We start from the raw sequence: 20,569 nt of genomic DNA on the forward strand, positions 1-20,569 counted from the left end.
GCAGCTGCTATTTCGTTACTTATTTGTTATCAACTAAGTCGGATGCTCATTTTACCATGTATGCGGATAGTTCTTTTCATTTTAAAGTGGATGTTTATTTGAGTATATCATTGGTATTTTACTTGATTTCCTTGATTCTACATGCACATACTTCGCAACATGTTCATTTTACTATGTATATAGATAATTCTTTTCCCTAAAATGTGGATGTTTATTTGGGTCATATTGGGTAAACGAAGCAAAGCAACACGCGATGGAAGTGGCGAAGACACAACGCAGCGGCGTGAAAGCAAGGGAAGATGTGCAGCATTGGAGCAGCGACGGAACAAGGTTTCTGGCTTGGCAATGGTGTGACGTCATGGAGGAAAGAAGAAGGCGCACAGTGGCAGCATTGCTTGTAGGAAAACAGGGACGGTGCGACTCATGGGAGAAGAAGGTGCAGCGACGACGTCGAGAGAAGGAGACGTGATGCAAGGAAGAAGAAGGTGCAGTGGCAACGTCGGTTGCAGGGAGCACAGAGACGGTGCGACGCATGAGAGAAGAAGGTGTAGCGGCAATACGACATATTGCTTCTTCAGACGGTGGCAACGACAGTGAAGTGCGTTGATGCGGCACAACAGAAAAGGAGAAGTGAAGCGACTGTAGAAAAAGAAAAAAAAGATGGAAGGTGAGAGATTAAAATTGTGGTGAATAAATAGAATAAAATATTTTTTGTTTTAGCGGATAAAAATGTAGTCTCACATTATTTGTATCCCTCGTTATCTATCTAGTATAATTCATGACAATATAGAGTATGAATAATATGTGCAAGAAAATTTTATTGTAAATTATATGTAACCTATTTGAGGGGGAAAAAGTTGGCATTTTCTACAAATTGTGTCAATTCAGTGATCAGTAATCAATGCCTTCAAACTACCGCAAAGAAATTCTAACAGCAGTGATAATAATAAGCATAGTTCACAAATTCTATTTGTACAAAAGATAAAATTGTCTATGAAAAAGGAAAAGGTTCTGTAAGAACAATAATCTTAGGTGGCTTTATTTATACAAATAAAGAAAAGTAATTAGAAAACAGTTAAGTGCATAAAAAAATTAATAGCCGCTAATAAAGTCAAAATAAACAAGGAGGCGCTCCAACTATTATTTAAACATGCCAGTGAGTTTGGTAGAATGTTAAATTCCCCCCTATAATAATTTCACACTGCATAAGAATTAAGATTTGGCCAACTCAAATTCTATACGGGCTTCGCTCTGTGCACAGTGCACACTGAGTTGCTGCGTACCAGACAATTTTTATTCATAGTAGCTAAGGTGTTCGATAAAATGTCTGACACAAGAATCATTGTGATTAAGCTTGACCCTTCTTCTCAATTTTCTGTTCTGAAACAGTAAATCAAATAAGAGTCTCTCCGGTGACCATGATCCCGAGCAACACCACACGAAGGTAACTCCTCTTCCAATTATCATATTCATTCTGCAGTAAAGTGCACTACACTAATGACAATAGCACCTTTGCGCTCACTTTAAGAAAAGGGTTCTGCTTCAAGTTTCCAAACCTTTTTCTTCATAGCAAACCTTGCTTTGGGTTAATTGTGATTGTGTTACCTTGTTCCATTTCAATTTGGTTGAGCACCACTTTGACCCGCTTTTTGTGTTGCTACAACAAAGCCCCACACACTCACACACACTCTCTCTCTTCACATGATGCAAATGCATTTTACAAAAGCAGAGATTTTTAAAAATGGAAGAAAACTTTTTCTTTTGCGTACATTCGCAGGAAGAAAAAGAAAAGGAGAAAGAAATAAAACTCTGACCGAGACATTACTTTCACTTCGTCAGAGAGAGAGAGCACCGCATTCAAAAAAATTCCCCTTTTCTTCTTGTCCTTGCACTCTGCAAAACAAGACAACAAACACATCATTTCCTTCTTAAAAATTCCTTCTTTGTCTCCAACTCCGTAACCTCAGATTCCTTTTGTTTCCCTCTTTGTTGTTCAGAAGTCAGAACTTTCTTTAACTTGTTAAAATTTTCAATTTTGGGCTTGTTTGATCACTTTAACGTGATATGGGTTTGCACTAAAATTAGTCCACCTCTAATTTTCAATTCTTTCATTATCTTTTTTCTTTTCTTTTTGGCTAATGGGGATTTTTTTCCTTTCTGAATTTCAAGTTATGTAGTAGGTACATGCCTCTCCGGATTCTCAATTGCCCAGTAATTGGAATATACTTTGGTTTTGAAATTTCTGCATAGTGAAAATCTTCTTGATCATTTTAGCAGTAGCTGTTATTATGGGTAGTGGTAATGGTAGAGTTGATGTTGTGAGTGGCAAGGGATGCTCAAGGCTGTTTTCATCTTCGTTCAGAGCTTTGCAGCCATTGGAGCCAATGTCTTCTGTTTCGTCCTCCCCACATATTCGATCAAATGCTCCTTTTGCTGGTCTTGTTATATGCGTTACTGGGCTATCCAAAGGTGAGAGTTTGCCTCAATTTCATCTTTGGTTTATTGAATTTGGTTTCAATTTTGTTAAGGGTTTTTTTTTTTTTTTCAATTTCATGCATTTAATGAAAAAAAATAATAAAATAAACTAAGAGATCCATATTCTCTTCAGAGTCTGGCCTGATTCGTTGAGTTTTGGTAATAAGGTCTGGATACTGTTCCCTTGAGACAAAAGGAAAAAATCATATGTTCATTGACACAGTGAACAGGCTCTCTGTCCCTTTCCCTTTTGTTGTTTTGTGAAAGAGAGGAAGGGGTGAGAGAAAAGGGGATTGATGATTGTGCTTCTTGTAATATAAATTGTAAAATAGATGTCAAGTAAATCTGGAAACCTTCCAACAGCGTATATGCAAATCAAGACTGCTGATATAAGCCGTTTCTGTTGGAAAAAAATGTTCATATATAACTTGTTCAGAAGGATTAATTTAAGTTGTATATCATTTGATATTTGAGAGTAGATAAATATCCTGATTCCCCCCCCCGGCTCTCTTCTCTCTCTCTTTCAATGTGTCACAAGTTGTGGAGTAATCCCTGCTGTTTTGTGTTTTGGCAGAAGCAAGGAATCAAGTCATGGAGGCAACAGAAAGATTAGGTGGCCAGTATAGCCCCAATTTGCATCCACAGTGTACCCATTTGGTGGTTCAGATATCCTTTCCTCTTTCTGAAACATATTAATTTTCTTACGTGGTGATAGCCCCAATTTGCATCCACAGTGTACCCAGTAGGATTAGGCATTTTTGTGTATTGTCACACACTGAAAAAGAAAACTGTATAATCCATTTTTTTTCTTCTAGCTTTCATGTGCTTCAGGAGAAAATATTATATTGTATTTTATTAAGCCTTCTACTAATTTGATTCTACTGAATTCAGAAAGACCTTATTACATGATACATAGAGTTGGCTTCTCTTGATCGTGTTGTTTTCATGGCATCAATTTTTCCCTGGCATTCATTTTGTATTTACACTGGTTTGGTGCTGCCATTAAATCCTTAACAATCAGTACAGCTTTGGAGGACGCAAGTTTGAGCATGCGCTGAAGCATGGAGCAAAAAACGGTCTCTTTGTTGTCACACTGGGTTGGTTCGTGGACAGTGTCAGGAAAAATGGTACTTGAGCTCATTTCTTTTTCAGTCAAATAGTCCATAATTGTCAATCTATAAAAGCAACCAAATGGTCAAGACAATATGAATGCTTTTGTCTTGATGATGATAAGTAATCAAATATTAGATAGCAAAATTGAGCTGTTTAGCTGTAATTGTTATAAACTGAAATAGATTTTATCTGCTGCAGTGAGGTTGAGTGAGTCCCATTACAGCGTGAAGAGTAATGTGGACAATAACACACGCTTGGATGACTTTAAACTGCTTCCTGGGTATACCGGTGCTGAAAATTCTTGTCTTCCAGCAAGTCTACGTGAGACCAAGAACGTTGATAATGTTGAAGAATTTCAAAGATCTTCTGGTAGAAAATCTAATAGAAGTGTGGATTTCACTTTATCTGGTTACTCCATCTATATTGATCCTGGAATTTCATGTGAATTGAGGAACAAGGTAAAATGATGTATCCTAAAAGTAAAAATCCAGAGATTTTCTGCTCATACTAGTTGTATGTGATGTTTTCCACATTATATGGAGTCTGTTATTCATAGGGTGGTCATCATGAGTTCTGTGTTTCAATTAAGCTAGTGTATGTCCAATAAACTTAGATGCTTTGCACATTTGATAGGTTGTTGATACTGCCACAAGAGAAGGTGCTAGTCTGGCGGAACGATGGTTTGTTGGCTGCAATGTTAGTCATGTAGTGACTGAAGGGACATTTGTACAAAGATATCTTGGATATTCAAGTAACCTCATCACAGTATGTGCTTGTAAATTGTGTTTTAATATTAATCTGAAAAATGGGAATGACTCTTTTTGGAGGCATGCAATTGTGTCTGAAGGCTTGCTCTACTACATTGCTTATTTAGAAGTGCCAATACGTATTCTGGAAGACATTAATGTTAAATTGCACATTAGAAGTATTATTTATATCACAATGAAGTTCTTTGATATATGATTTGTCTCAGCCACTGTGGATTCTCAAAACAGCCAAGGAGAAATATGCACAAAGGCTTGTTCATATGTCTGCTGATTTGGCAAAGCAAGTTGGGTTGATGCTTGAAGACATTCATAATGGCATTTTAAGGGAGGTAATTTCTCATTATACTCCTTTAAAACCTTGAATTCACTATCCCATTTTCTATTGTGCTTGTATGTATCTCTAGTCGTGTGTGATTAGACAGTAAACACTGATTATCAACATATTGGCAGAAGAAGTAGTACTATTATTGATAACATTCTGTTTGTTGTATCTACAAAGACATGAACCTTGATATATTTGGTGATGAAATACTTAAATAAGTTGTTGTGGGGTTTAATTCATTAGATTATTGACACTTTTTCCTTATAACTGGATGCTAAAGGCTTCACTTATTATATTATGAAGTACTGGATGCTAAAGGCTTCACTTATTATATTATGAAGTTCTAAAGCCCTAGATGTTAAACAACACATCCCCCTCTTGCCCGCCCACTCGCTTCTTTGATCATGGAATCATGACATGCTTTTCATTGATATATCAGGAAATAAAGAAGCAAAAAGACAATGAAGTTCATCAGGGCAGTGAAAGTGAATATAGTTACCACGAGAGGCAACAAATAGTGAATGCTGCAAAAATTGGTGTAAGAAGTCGCCGTGGTAGGCAAATGCAGGTCGGTCTCTGTTGCAAAGTCTTTCATATGACAGTTGACCTGAACCTACCTGTTAAGGCCTCTAAGAATACCAGTTTGCTGATGTTTTATAATTTTTTTTTTTTCTGAAGAGCATCAACTGATTAATTTTGTAAGCCAGTACTGGAAGAATTTGAGTTTTAGGCATGTGCATAAATGATTCCTAAGTGACATAGCTGTGAAAAAGAATTCTTCGTGTTCTATATATGACTAAACATTGGATCGATGACTTTTCTTTTCAGACTTGTCAGACTCCAATTCGTCCTATAACTCCTAACAACCTTCTAGACTCTATCTGCTGGTCTATATCCGAGCCAACTTCAGCTGCTTCCATCTATACAGATTCTTTCAGTGTTGAAGATCATACTGAAAATCATAATACTTCAATATTTCTTGGTGCAAAAGGGGATGGCAAGGACTCAGAAGCTTCATTTTCAAACTCCACTCGTCATCTGACCGAAAGGTTGTTGGCTCCCTCTATGCCATAAGGTTTATATTTTCATTGTGGTGCATGTAACAAATTATTTGGATTCTTGTAATCTTAATAGTTTCCCTGCCTTTTTCCAGCGAGAAATCAGAGTTGATATTTAAAAACCATTTTCTCACCATACTGTTCCCAATCGACCGATTTGCCGAGATGGGTCCTTCTTCACAAACATACTTCAGCCATAATGGTTTTACATGTCTTCAGGTGTTGGATCATATCCATGCATTTTATCAGGTGCAATATTTATTCTCTTGAAATTTTGCATGCATGTTTTCTTAGCTTTCTGGTTCAATTTGGTTTCTATGTTTATATTTGCACTGAGTCACTTACTCCACAATGATTGTCTAAATTCTACTTTTATGTTAGGAGAATATGTCAAACCAAGAAATAGAAGCTGCAATTCATACCGATTCAAGACATGCTGATAGGCTTAGATCAGTGTACCGCAGTAAAGAAACTGCAGAGCGTGGTTTTGTGTTGTTCAAACGCATTGAATTTTTGGGAAGTCGCACTAGTTTTGAAATGTTGAAGCGTGTAACTGGGGACAATAACTCCAATGTGTATGAGCTATTACTTAGGGCTTAAGGTATATGCCAAGTTCAGGTAGCATGCAAAGTTTTTTTTTTTTTTCATATATAATTAGTCTTGATGGCATTTAAGAATTTTAAGTGTTGCCAAATTATTTGAATGTTGTTAAGATGTATACGGGAACAAGTGTAAGTTCAGGTGTAGGAATAATAACTGTTTCGTACTCAAGTGATAAATTGAATTCACATCAAATTTTTAAGTTATACAACAAAAATTATACCCCCACTTCCTGTGTTCCTGTGTTGAGTTTTCTACTCTTTTTATTTATTGATTTTTTACTCATTATGTCCCAGTTCTCTCAAAGGGCGGACTTCTTCAAGAGACATTTTTTGTTTCTGAGGACTCGTCCTTCTCCACCCCAAATTGGTAATACTAGTGCCACAATTTTACACCCACAATACATAAAAAAACCATGGTCTTGTATCACTGATTTGAGAGAGTTTGTCAAATCAATGGCACAAAATAATAGTGTCTTATGTGTTGTGGCCACAAAGTTGTGGTACTACTATTATCTTATACAAGAGGCAGAGACTAAGCATCACCAATCTTAAGCTTCCCCAGTCTTTGTAGCTCATGAAGTATTTCAACTGCAGCAGAGTCATATGAACTCTTCTTATCAGCTCTAGCTTCTCCCTTGCATTCTATATTACCATCATTCGGTATGCACAAGGTTATTTTTGACACAAAGCAGTTGAATCCCTTTGTTCCTTCCAGGCCTTCGCTGGATTCAAACAGGGATCTGTACAAAAAGACACTGGTAAGAAGTAATGCCGTATACTGGAGCAGAACTTTCTTTTATTTTTTTTCCTTTCTTTTCACAGTCCATGTCATTACTTGGACCAAGAAAATATGCATATATGAATGCTAAAAATGATTAGAAAAGTATGAGGAATGTGTGATGAAGTAGAAATTAATTTGTGGATTCACCTATCTTTATACTCTATTGAATCAAATTCTGGCAATGGCCACTGTAATCTCTTGCACAGTTCATATAGTGTGGTTCGGGGTCCTCCTTTCTTCATATTAATAGATGCAATAACTGTAGAAGATGAATCAGCAATGAAGTGAGAAATCTAAGCATCAGTCTATATTCTGATAAAAGCACAAAAATGAAAAATGAAAAATGAAAAACAATGACACAAACCTGGAATGGAATCAGAGTCCTCAGGAGATGAGTCTTTGTGGGGCAAAGAAACAGCAGATGCAATTTCTGCTGTGTTAGTTTGATCCACTTTCGCCCTCTTATTCGATACTGCCTTTGACGAATGTCCATCTGTTAGAGCAGTGCAAATACCAATATCGGTTTCTGGATTAGACGAATCGCATAGATAGTCAGGATTCTCTCTTTTTCTCTTTGGCATGCTACTGCCATGAGAAATTCCCTTCTTCTGTACAATCACAGATAAAGAAAGAAAGATGACCACAAGAGGCTGTATAATATATATTAGAAATTAAGAACATATCATATCTCAATATATTCAGACAAAAGAACAGACCTTGAGATCTTTCAACAAGTGAAATGCAGCTTCTCCTTTTGCTATTTTTTTATTCATTCCGTTTCCCTTCCGAACTAAAAGTGCGTTTTCCAGTTGTACACTAAGTTCAGCATGCACAGTAGTTCCCTTCCTTTTACAATTTTCTTTGATAAAATATCCAAGAGAGTCACATAATTCAGTTAGTTCACGCAACGGAGGCAATTCAAGTTTATCAGGGGTAACAATGGGAGACAACAGAGGATTGAAAATTCTCCACACTTCATCAAGATTGAGCTTGGTATCAACTAGTATAGCCCCAGCAATACTTTCCACTAGATCTCCAAGTGCCTATCATGTGTAGAAAATGATCATTAAAATCATCTCTAACAAAACTAACAGGAAAATATTAAAATTGATTTGGTTTGTAATGCCTTTGATTCAAGTGCATGTATAAATCCACCAAAAGATACTTGAATTTGAGTAAATTTTAAGTCTACTTTTAAGTATTTGATTATTTTTGCGTATACTACACACATTTTACCTATTCTTAGTCAGAGTAATATATCAAATCATTAAAACAAAAAAAACCCATGTGAAATCAATTGCAAGTTTGCAACCATATCTTGAGTTTGAAACATAGAATGATCACTCTAGGAACCAACCTTGGGGGCTTTAACGCCTGGGAGTGATCTGGTACTGCTCTCTGATTCAGAAATGACCTTAACATATTCTGATATCTGGCTCACCAAATCTCCAGAGCTGAGCAGAAGGTGTGGGTAAAGGTTTCGTCTAACGGCAACTTGAGCAAAATTGTCATTATTGACAGAAGCAGAACGCAAGTCAGTAAGCTCTCCTGGATCAATATCTTTATGGCTCTGATAAAGATGCCATGTAATAAGAAGATCCAATACAGAATCGCCGAGAAATTCAAGCCTCTGCCAGAAAGTCAAGTAGTGGGAATTGAGAAAACGAATAGATAATATCTAATGTGTATAACACCATAAATGACCTTGCATATTAGACGGTAAATAAATAACTAATCTATGCGAGTTATTTATGAATGGAATTCACGAAACTTCACATTACCTCATAGCAGCAACCAATCCCAAGTTCAGCCTCAGATAAATGTGTCATTGCCTCCAGTAAGAGTCCCTTAACAGAAAATTTATACCCAATTTTCATTTCAAGGGTTGCAATCTCGTCTTGTTTTGGTGCATATGTATGGAGAGATGCAGCAGCAATGGCTTCCTCAACCAAGGACAGTTCTAGCTCAGAATCAATGCCAAGCCACTTCATGACATGTAGTCCAGCAATCAATCCGCCAACTACATAGTATGCTCCTATAAGAGCTTCAACACAATCAGAAATTGTCTTTGAACACATCCAGCGGTGACCCTGGTCACAGAGCTTTCCGACCACAACTTTTGGATCTTCAGTCTGGAATTTTCCATCCACAGGAACTTCTGGGGTTTCCACCCCACATTCACAAGAAACAACATGTATAGAACGCTGTCCTGGAGCAACCCAACGGCGTGGTTCAAATGCAGAATCTTGGATATAGCCCTACTCAAGAAAACAGCACAATAATATGAAATTAACTCAATTGATTGCTTGGCCACTTACTGAAAGCCTCATAACAAGATTACTTTGGGATAAAAAATCCCCAGAATGTAAGACACACAATTATTAAACTGACCGTATAATAAAAGAAATTTCTACATAATAAATTAATCATGAGAGAAAAAATAACAAAAAAATAAAAGATCGCAGTGCCTGTTTTCAATTTTATGTCATAGGATTAGGATCTGAAGAGTTAATTACTTGTATAAAGTATTCCACCGTTTCTTACTTCCCCCTTTCGAAAGTGTGGTTTTCAAACAAAGGAAACTGAGAGTTAAATACTGACCCTGGTAGAGAATGTCCACGCCTGAAGTCTCTTTGAGGCTTATCATGATCAAGTGAAGTACAAAATTATCCTTAACTTGTACCAAACAGCTTAAGCTTTCAAGTACACTACTCCATTGACATTATCAAAGATTCAAAGTAATAAAAATCTTAGTAAAAATCTTAGTACCTGTAATTTGCGATTTATTCCCAGTTTATGCAGAGTTGAATTACAAACAGCCCACTTCCGTCTATCAGATAATTTCCCTTCATGTTCCTTAGGATATTTAAGAAAGAGATGACAGCTCACTACAAACTTAAGAACAGAATCTCCCAGCAACTCAAGACGTTCCATTGAAAAATTTTCACAGCATCTTAAGGTTGTCAGTGCTTCTAGAATCTATCATTGGAAAAAAGGAAAGAAAAGAAAAGGGCATATGATTATCATAATGAAAAAGAAGAAAGTAAACTCAGTATCTTATCCTCATAATCCAATCATGTTGGACAAACCAGAGAGCTAGATATGCTGAAATTGCTACTCTGACCATCTATCTCTCGTCTAAGCTGACTGGACAACGTGAGAGATTCAAGACGATGCATCAATGATGGTAGCAAGTACATTGACTTTAAAACATGTCTTTTAACATCAAGAATAAATAAAAGCTCAGGTGGAATGTGAACATGCGCAGGCATTTTGGTGTTTGCTGGGCCAATTTGCAATGACTTATCCTTCTCATCTGTGGAACTCAGAATATATTATAATCAGAATTCAGAAATTTAAACATAGCGCACTTGCATTGCTAGCACATTTTTAATTTGGTACAACATTATAAATATATGAAGATTTGTGGTTTAGGACCTTTTTCTGTTTATTACTGTTGTATACAAAACCACAAGTGCCACATTTGAATTTACTCTAATAAAAAATTTCATGATTTTGCAATTTACCTCAAAAAGTTTTGAAATTTAGCATTAATATGATTAAAAAGAACCTAAGCTTTCCCCCCTTGTGGTTTATATGGAGTTCAAAATTTCATGGATGAGAGCTCATTTGAATTGTCAGGGTAAAAATGTGCAATGCTGGTATATAATGTAATTTTGAATGAAGATTTCTCACAAGCAAAGTGCCACAAGATAAACCCGAATAGAATTAACTGACCTTCCTCATAGAAATTCAAAAGAACATTGTGTGCATTATGACTTTGCTTCAAACGTAATAAAGGTTGTCCTGGATGTTTCATAGCAATCCCATAGCTGACCATGATCAAGATGTTTAGGTAACTACATGAATAATCTATGAATGGCAACGCAATAAAAGCAAGGGAAAGAGAAAATATGGGGTGTACGGTAAAGCAAATCAGGCACCTTTTCTTGAAGTATTCTGCGAAGGTCATGTGGTTCTCTGGAGACTTCTCATCGTTTCCATCAAACGGACTTTCAGCGCATAGCTTGTTATCTGCTTCAAGAATACAATACATTCTTCCAGTGTGAATAGCCAAAACTACCCGATTCTTTATACTGTTAGCATCAACTACACAATTGGCAAAGTGAATTTTATCTGTGCCTTCACAGGCCACCTTTGATGAATTAGCATCACAAGGTGACGCAATTTTACTGCCCCCATCATAATCTCCAGCAACCACTGAAAACTTGTTCCTTAAAAATTCAACTGCAGAAGCACAAGAACTTATTCCAGACCAATTTATTTCCAAAGATCCTTTAGATTCATCATCCCCTTTTTGTAGTGGTAGAAGCAAATAGAAGTGTGGACTCCACAGTGATTTTGTGTCTTTCTGAAGCAAGAATTCCCTCTCTCCTTTTACTGATTTGGACTTATGAACCAATCTCCCAAACAAACCATTGAAAAAAACCTCATGGAAGCATTTTGCATACATCATCTGGTAGATAACAGACAACAAAGCAATGAAAGCATCATGTTAAACCTTCAGAAGAAACTGTTATCAGTGATCTATTCTACAATCTGCAATGGATAAGACATTATTTCCAGACCTGTTCAGCATTCAAATAAACTTGTCCACAGAAAGATAAGGAAGCCTTTACGGTTTTTTTGATCAAATAAAGATCTAATTCAATATTTCCAACATCATCGTCAAACTTTGACTCAATCAGGAGAACAAATCCTGAGAAGATTTCACTGACAATGCTGCATTTGAAATCAAATCTATATGCATAAAATTTGGCTCCGACTAGTTTGTCTTCAATTGTACCACATAAAGCTCGAATGCTGGCTGTGCCATGTAATTCTTTTCTTCTTGTGGTTCCTGCAAATGCAAAAAGCAAAGCAGGATTAAAATAAGGCAGGTTAAGCAGTTAAATAGTTTGGATGTAAAACAAAAATTTGCATGTCCCAGTACAAAAATATATACCAAAAATCAGTCACCCACGTAAAATACATGTTGGAATATGAAATTCAGATGAAAATGTGTGAAACAAGAAGACATAAATATACACAATACATGATGACTGATTTTTTGTGTTTGTAGTATTTTTGCAAAAATATATGTATGCTTTAATAAATGCAACAACTAACACATCATTGTAAAACTTTGACATGTTTGCATTTTAGTTTACCAAATCAAACAGGAAACATTCATCATGTGTCGAATACAGTTAGTATCTCATTTATCCACAATATTTGAAATATCTTTTTCAAAAATGTAAAGTACGGAGAAATGATACATTATCACATACATCAAAAAATAAGTACATGTCACATGATGAACAACTTTTAGGTGTCCGATAAGGGAACGCCTAATTAATTTGGATAACTTTCTCCATCATAAATGCAGCTTTCAATTGCAGAAAACTTTTTGGTATAAAAAAGCGATGTTGAATTTCTACAGGGTAAAAATAGCATCTTTCTAAACGCTACAATTTTGAGCTATTTCTTGGTAAATTCATAGGTTCAAAAGTTAACCATAAAATTACTTGAGCTTTCTCCCACTTCAACAAATAATACAGTACATCATCTCATACTCTCGTAATTCACGGACAAAAGTCTTATTTTATACATTCAAAATAAAATATAAAATCTTATAGTCCCTTTTCAACACACATTTCTAAGCACAGAACTGATTTTTTGTAAACTAAATAATTTCTTTTTATTCCCAGTTAATCCAAACACATACTAAATTGTAAATGTAGGGTCTGCATATAGATTGCAAAACACAACACTTTGACCATCAGATCTGAAAGTTGATGGTGATTACTTCAAAAAGGATTGTGGTTCAGAGGTGTCACTGCATTGTTCCCAGTAAAAAACTATATCATGACAATTTCATAAATAATATATTTATTGCAGTATCTACTACTTCCATGCCACCATTGGAAGATGCTTCATAAAGGTCTCTCTTTGCATCACTACATCGTTAAATCCTGTAAAGGATATCCAAAACATGTATACAGGCGACAATGATATAATATTTTCCTTTTTTTTTTTACCAAATACATACTTGCAAAGGATATTTATAAGTTTATATGTTAACTGTAATTTCAAATTGAAATTAGAAATATATTCCAGCAGAATTACCCTAAAAGGTAGTAAATTATTTAGCAGAGAATTTATACCTGCGCCTGATCCTGTACCAGATTCTTTGTTTTGCACGCTATGTTCAGCTTTTGGAGGCTTTTCAGTGAAAGGGACAAGATGATCATTTAAGGCATGCATCTGATGCAGCTTCTTACAAGCTTCTAAACAGACGAGATTCCTTGCCAAACGGACATCTTTACCCAAGGGACCGACTATTGTTTGGAAAGCTGCATTAGGTGGTAATGTTAATTTACACCTGTATGCCCCTTCAAAAGGCTGGAATTCAAAATTGGGCTTTGCACGGGGGTACCTAAGAGAATAAAATTCAAATTGTATTCATAAGTTTTTTCTCTCTCTCTCTCTTTTTGATACTATGCTTCGAGAAATAAAAAAACAGAACACAGAATAGGATAGGTCCATACTCATCACATGGGAGCTTTTCACAATATCGATTTAAAAGACTAACACTTGAGTCCAAGTTGACTGATGCTCCAGTAGACTCAACATAATATATATTTGATTTCACTTCCGTAATCACCCTTAAATTAGAAGCATGATGTTCTTTATATATAGCCGCTTCAGTCACGGATCGCTCACTCCTGATGATGTCAAACAGTTTATTTCTTTGATCCACATTTCCCCTGTACACCAAAAAGAGAGAAAGATGTTACAAAAGGTATGGAAGACTAGAGATCCTCAAATTACAAAAGGATTATTAACGATTTAAACGGAAATTGCTAAGGAGGATGCACTAAAAGTATGTTCAAGGGAAAAAAGGAAATTCCCGAAACAAATAACTTCTATGTATGGTCACATGGAAAGCCGAAAAAACTGGAATACACACCTCTCCAACATCACAATAAATTGGGAGTCATCCTGCCTAGATCTTCCCCGAGACTGGACATAACTGCGACATGTGTTCGGTAGGTCAAAACGTATCACACATGAGCACTTTGGCACATGAATTCCTTCCTCAATTACCTCAGTTGTAAATAATATATTGACCTAAACAAAATGATTAATAACCTATTATGAACTTTCAAAACCAACATTTATGAGAATTTTACTGAAAATAGAGGAGGCTTTGCTACAACTTGATTAATATGACGCAGTGAACAAGTACCTTTCCAGAACGAAAAGAATCCAATGTTTCCTTCTGCTTCTTAGCAGTCAGTGAACCAGCTGACGTATTGTTTCCGGTTAAATAGGAAACTGTAAAATGAGATATCTGTGGAACTTTCTTTATAAATCTTTCAATCACCTTTGCTGTGATGATTCTTTCGACAAAAACAAGGCACAATACCTCACATGAATGTCTGCAAACATAAGCATGATAGATTATCAACACTTTTATGATAGATTCATGATACAACTTAAATGCAAAAGAAAACTAATTATATGACAAGTAAAATGGATTCATTGTTCCATACCCAAATGACTGGAAGAGTTTAATAAGTTCAAGCAATTTGGGAGATAAGTATCCCAGGTCTACTGCCTTTGAAAAATCAAAATCAAGCTCTGGAATCTTGTTATCATCTGAAGCAACAATAGTTAAAGATTAGATGCAGAGACCATACATATGGCAATGCACAAAGAAATATTGCATGGTATCATTTATTCGAATGCTGTCCAAAACGTAACATATCATTTTTCATAGAGAATGACTGGACAAGAAACTAATGAGCTCTTTAGAGGATTTATTTATTCTAAAACAGAAAAATGTATATTAGTATATAAAATCTTATTAGTATAACAATGTCAATACAATTACTATATTAGTATAAAAGTGAGTTTGTCATAAACAAATGAATTATATCAAAATGCATACCAAGATGGAGGGATTCTTCAACTATTTGCATGACTACGTCAATGAATGCTTTGCACTGACTAAAACCTTTTCGGTAAACTTCACACTCTCCTTCGACTTTGGAGAAATTTTCATGCCATATTTTAACAGCCTGCGTAAATATTAACGATTTATTAGTAAATATAAGAAACAATGAAAATTATTGATGAATGTACATAAATGTGTACATTTCCCATATGCTACGGAGAATCAGTCATTAAACAGATTAGGACCATCAATTACAGGACTCTTAGTACATTTACAAAATGTTAGAAAAAAGAAAGAGAACATTGTTCCATTTTTCTTTTCCTTTATGGCATAATCTTTCTTTACAGTTTACACAATTTCAGTGTTTGATAAGCACCTCATAAGCACATAGGAGGCCAAGATCTTCAAGGCAATACAAGACTCTTGCAAGTTCATTGGACATCCGCTTATGCAGCGTATTTAATTTATTCTCCACATCCTTAGAGTTACCATCAGTTGAGCTTTGTAATTCTGATAACAATGCACCAGACTGTCCAAAGAGAATAACTTCTGTCAGTATCCATTAATGTAGGAAGATTAATTGAGGGGGAACATAGTCATATACATGTAACATGAACCAAAAATACCTTGGACCACAAGTCTTCAATCTTTGGCTTCAAATTCAAATCAGGGAATTGTGCCTGGTCATAATATCTACAACTTTCTTTTGCAGAAGGTATATATACCTCCATCTCGGTCCTATCTTCTACAGTATATCTCTAAAAAAATAAAAAATGAAAATCTATTAAACTTCCTTTTTTGTTGAAAAGATACTTAGTCATGTGCACTCATGGAAAAAAATTATTGAGTCAAAATCTAGAAATCACTAATACCCGAGAATCCAAGATACTTTCCAGTTCTGATATCTGACCCTCACAATCCACAGAAGAGGAAACACCTAACAAATACGTAAAACATAATGAGTCAACATCAAGAAATTACTAACAGTATACCTGGATAGTTAGGGACACAAAAAAGTTACCTTTTTTCCCTACTGGTGATGCTGTCATTCCAAAAATTTTAGGCTTTTCATCAGCCTTGTGATAGAATTCCTTCATAGCACAGGCAATAAAATTCATATGTAAATATATTCTGATTACCTAATAAAGAGCAACAAAAAATGGCCAAAAAGAGAAAAAAGTGTATGATGAAGGAAATACAACTCACCTTCATTACTTTTGCATAGGGATGGTTACCAGTTGCTCGATGACACTCATCAATAATCATCAAGCATATTGATTCCATCTTCAAGAAAGCCTTTCTTAGAGCGTCCAAAAGAAGCTGGGGTGTCATAATAAGTACCTATAAGACACCAAATATCACGGTTATAATAACCATAGAGCTAGGCCAAGAATATTCATGAGTTTATCAGCATAATTAACCAAACCAATTGTTTGTAAAACATGTCACTGAAATTTGAGATCACACCAAAAGCCATTCAAAGATTCACATTGATATAAAAATTCATAGACTCTTTAAGTAATCATAGTAGCATATACAGATAATTCATATAAAAATAACTAATCTTTGCCAACAAAGCCATCCAAAGCAAAAAAGACCATAATAATTAATGAAAATGAAATCAACCATGATTGAAGGAAGACAAACATAAGTAGCATTATTAGGAGCATGTCATAAAAGCATACCTCATTTTCACTAATTTCCTTCTCCCAGATACTTAAATCCCATGCGTCCACGCCCTTTGCCCCATAATACTCCTGAACTTGAAAATCTGTAAGATCTCTTATATTCTTATATTGCTGCAAGGGGAAACAAAACAGCAAATAAATTTAACCTGCGACTGTAGTCAAACCAAGAGAGAAAAAAAAAAAAAAGAAAAACCATAAAAGGGGAGAAAAATCTCGGGGAACAAGCCTGGTTGACAAGATGGACGGTTGGAGCTAAGAAAATAATCAACTTTTTGGAGCCACTGGACCTGATAGCTTGACCAATGTTCTTCATAAGCAATACAGCTATTAAGGTCTTACCAGCACCTGTATCCAATACTGCTATTGTATTCCTCTTCTTTGCAATTTCAAATACTTCTAATTGATACCTGTACGTAAAACAAGAAACCACAATAATACACATATAGGCAAGGTTACATTACCATCATCAAAATAAAGAAATTGCAAGAAACAACAAAGACTCAAACTTTAATGAATTATGATCATTCTGCGGCATTACCCCCACATGAAACACCAGAATAAAAAAGAAGGGCGAAACAAACAGGAATGAAATTAACTATTTAATTAAACAGAAGAAAAAAAATTAAGCCCAAGAAAGAGAGAAGAAAAGGAGGTACCCTCTAGGGTCCATCGTCTGGGGTGTCTCGGAAGGGAGTGAACCTGATTCTGATCCCTCAGCACAAGGTTTTGTGTATAAGTGATTAAAGGTTCGGTTGGGACAAGGTTGGTTCTGGTTTGATGAATCCATGTTGAAGAGAAAATGAAAAAGGAAGAAAATTTGGCAGTGAAAACAAGAAAAGATTGGACCTTTATAAGTACAACAATAATGGGGTAATGGGAAGAAGCAACATTGTCGACGCGATCACCCCCAAACTGAAAAAAGAGCAGTGAGCTTAGGAGTGTGAAGAAACTGAACTGAAGTGAACGCCTTCACTTGACCACGTGTCAATCAATTCTTTATAGAAATAATTAAAAATTAAGAGAAGAATGAGAGAGTGAAACAGAACTGAAAGAGGTCAAAGTTGTTTTCAAGTGTTTCTGTTGTTGAAGCAGAAAAAACATGAACAACAAATTATTGTCCTTGTCATCTAAAACACGTGATATACGATTATTTGTGCGTGAAGTGTGAATTATTTCGTTAAAAGAATTAACTTCTAATTTGGTGCCAAAGATTCAGCACCCCAACAAAGTTTTTGAAACATATTATCAATAAAATAATTTTTGAATGATTTAAAAAATAATAAAAATAATTAATAAATATTTAAAAGGTAATAAAATTTGATCTCTAAATCTTTCATTTTACTTTTTAAAATAATTTGATCATTCATAATAAAATTTTTTTTAAAAATTCACTTGACATAAAATTAGGTTTGCTACACATCCATATAACCATATAACCAAGTTAGCCCAAGCCCAAATTGATTCAAGCGCATTAAATGGAGAGTGAGAAACACGTGCTAGACACAGAAAAACATCTCGTTTTCCATTCACGCTTCATTATGAACGAACGTTACATCTTCAACATGAAACCAATAAACCAAAACACTCACTCTCTTCGAATCCCTTTGAACATCACTCAAACTTCAATCACATTCTTTGCGGAAACCACTACTGCAAACGAATCGGAAGAAGATTTCGCAAGCAACAACCAGAAACAAACAAAAACAGCAACAAAGACTACAAAAGGTATGAGAAAACTACTGTTCATTTAAAATCTTGCAATGTCGCGTTTCGCTTAGTTTCATTTTAGTTTTACTGGTTTGATTTTCTTCGTTTAGTGGATTGAACTATGGTGAATGATTTTTACAGTATAACTAGGGCTTTAAGATATAGTTGCTTGTTCTTATTAGTTTGGATAGTTTAAATAGAGCTCTGTTACTATCTTCAGTACTTATTTTTCATTGAAGAACACTATTCTTGTTGATTGAAAATTGATAATGATTTATTAACCACATGAACGTTTTTCGGTTCGGTGGCCTTTGTGATTTTTGTTCTGTGCATGAAGGATTTTCGGTTAGGTAGGTTGTGGTATATTAATTAAATTGATTAAGATATACATGCTTGTGGTTGTTGATGTATTGAATGAGTTTTGTCTAGGACAATTGACATTAGAGATAACTCTTTCACTTTGATAATCCATACTACTGTAATAGTATTCTTGTTGATTGAAAGTTGATCATCATTTATTAACCACATGAACATTTTTTGGTTCGGTAGCCTTTTTTATTTTAGTTCTGTGCATGAAGGATTTTCGGTTCGGTGGGTTGTGGCATTTTAATTGACTTGTTTAACATACACATGCTTGTGGTTGTTGATGTATTGAATGAGTTTTGTTTAGGACAATTCACATTAGAGACAACTCTTTCACTTTGATAAGTTATACTACTGTAATAGTATTCTTGTTGATTGAAAGTTGATCATCATTTATTAACCACATGAACATTTTTTGGTTCGATAGCCTTTTTTATTTTGGTTCTATGCATGAAAGATTTTCGGTTCGGTGGGTTGTGGCATTTTAATTGACTTGTTTAACATACACACGCTTATGGTTGTTGATGTATTGAATGAGTTTTGTTTAGGACAATTCAAATTAGAGACAACTCTTTCACTTTGATAAGCCATACTACTGTAATAGTATTCTTGTTGATTGAAAGTTGATCATCATTTATTAACCACATGAATATTTTTCGGTTCGGTAGCCTTTTTTATTTTGGTTCTGTGCATGAAGAATTTTCGGTTCAGTGGGTTGTGGCATTTTAATTGACTTGTCTAACATACACATGCTTGTGGTTGTTGATGTATTGAATGAGTTTTGTTTAGGACAATTCACATTAGAGACAAATCTTTCACTTTGATAAGTCATACTACTGTAATAGTATTCTTATTGATTGAAAGTTGATCATCATTTATTAAATACATGAACATTTTTCGGTTCGGTAGCCTTTATAATTTTGGTTCTGTGCATGAAGGATTTTTAGTTCGGTGGGTTGTGGCATTTTAATTGACTTATTTAACATACGCATGCTTGTGCTTGTTGATATATTGAATGAGTTTTGTTTAGGACAATTCAAATTAGAGACAACTCTTTCACTTTGATAAGCCATACTGCTGTAATAGTATTCTTGTTGATTGAAAGTTGATCATCATTTATTAACCACATGAACATTTTTTGGTTCGGTAGCCTTTGTAATTTTGGTTATGTGAGTGAACGATTTTCAGTTCGGTCAGTTGTGGCATTTTAATTGACTTGTTTAACATATACATGCTTATGCTTGTTGATATATTGAATGAAATATTGACCAAAATTTTTTATTACAGCAAAACACAACAAAAAAATGGCAACAATGAAGGAGAAGGCACATTATGACATTATAACGTAAGCATATTAAATATATTTATCTACTTTCATTTGAATAATATCTATTTTGTATTATAAATATATCCTCACATTCTGTTTCAAAACTTGCAAAAAATTCACTATTGCAGATGCCAAACAAAGGCAATAGCAACAGTGTACAGGAAAATGAATCCAGAAAAAAAAGATATTGTGGAAGAAATGAATTTTGGTGGTCTGGCACATGTGTCAGAAATGAACATCTCTAATACATTGTTGATAGAATTGCTTGACCGGTTTGATGTAGAGAGAGGATACCTGAAAATTCTACAAGGGACAATATACATAACTCCTCAGAAAGTAGCAGCTGCCCTCGGCATAACCAACGGAGGTAATACATTTTCCACTTACTGCTTATTTTCAGTTT

At 35.1% G+C, this 20,569-nt stretch overlaps 2 protein-coding genes across 5 annotated transcripts; one reads left to right on the forward strand and one right to left on the reverse strand.

The window, feature by feature from the left end:
* Window positions 1-1,151: 1,151 nt before the first annotated feature.
* LOC130954305 (uncharacterized) lies at window positions 1,152-6,504 on the forward strand. 4 transcript variants are annotated; one of them, XM_057881040.1, is made up of 11 exons: window positions 1,152-1,444; window positions 2,170-2,469; window positions 3,050-3,141; window positions 3,500-3,602; window positions 3,787-4,046; window positions 4,222-4,353; window positions 4,562-4,684; window positions 5,117-5,245; window positions 5,506-5,726; window positions 5,831-5,984; window positions 6,117-6,504. In XM_057881040.1, the coding sequence occupies exons 2-11, from the start codon at window positions 2,289-2,291 to the stop codon at window positions 6,333-6,335; spliced, it is 1,614 nt and encodes a 537-aa protein (XP_057737023.1). In that variant the 5' UTR covers window positions 1,152-1,444; window positions 2,170-2,288; the 3' UTR covers window positions 6,336-6,504. The 4 variants fall into 4 exon arrangements, with proteins under 4 accessions (XP_057737023.1, XP_057737024.1, XP_057737025.1 ...); XM_057881041.1 differs by having other exon boundaries at window positions 2,178-2,469; XM_057881042.1 differs by having other exon boundaries at window positions 2,278-2,469.
* Window positions 6,505-6,529: 25 nt separating this feature from the next.
* On the reverse strand, window positions 6,530-17,834 carry LOC130954304 (endoribonuclease Dicer homolog 3a). The gene is made up of 25 exons (XM_057881039.1): window positions 17,426-17,834; window positions 16,996-17,176; window positions 16,767-16,880; window positions 16,288-16,422; window positions 16,103-16,172; window positions 15,954-16,018; window positions 15,708-15,839; window positions 15,458-15,610; window positions 15,076-15,205; window positions 14,678-14,783; window positions 14,371-14,563; window positions 14,092-14,252; window positions 13,670-13,888; window positions 13,286-13,557; window positions 11,708-11,979; window positions 11,063-11,595; window positions 10,857-10,951; window positions 10,208-10,434; window positions 9,888-10,097; window positions 8,900-9,376; window positions 8,476-8,748; window positions 7,835-8,161; window positions 7,483-7,726; window positions 7,266-7,377; window positions 6,530-7,077 (listed from the first exon to the last, which is right to left on the reverse strand). The coding sequence occupies exons 1-25, from the start codon at window positions 17,554-17,556 to the stop codon at window positions 6,870-6,872; spliced, it is 5,040 nt and encodes a 1,679-aa protein (XP_057737022.1). The 5' UTR covers window positions 17,557-17,834; the 3' UTR covers window positions 6,530-6,869.
* Between the last annotated feature and the right edge of the window lie 2,735 nt (window positions 17,835-20,569).

The sequence above is a fragment of the Arachis stenosperma genome, chromosome 10 (genome assembly GCF_014773155.1).
Source record: "Arachis stenosperma cultivar V10309 chromosome 10, arast.V10309.gnm1.PFL2, whole genome shotgun sequence".
In the NCBI taxonomy this organism is placed as follows: Eukaryota; Viridiplantae; Streptophyta; class Magnoliopsida; order Fabales; family Fabaceae; genus Arachis; species Arachis stenosperma.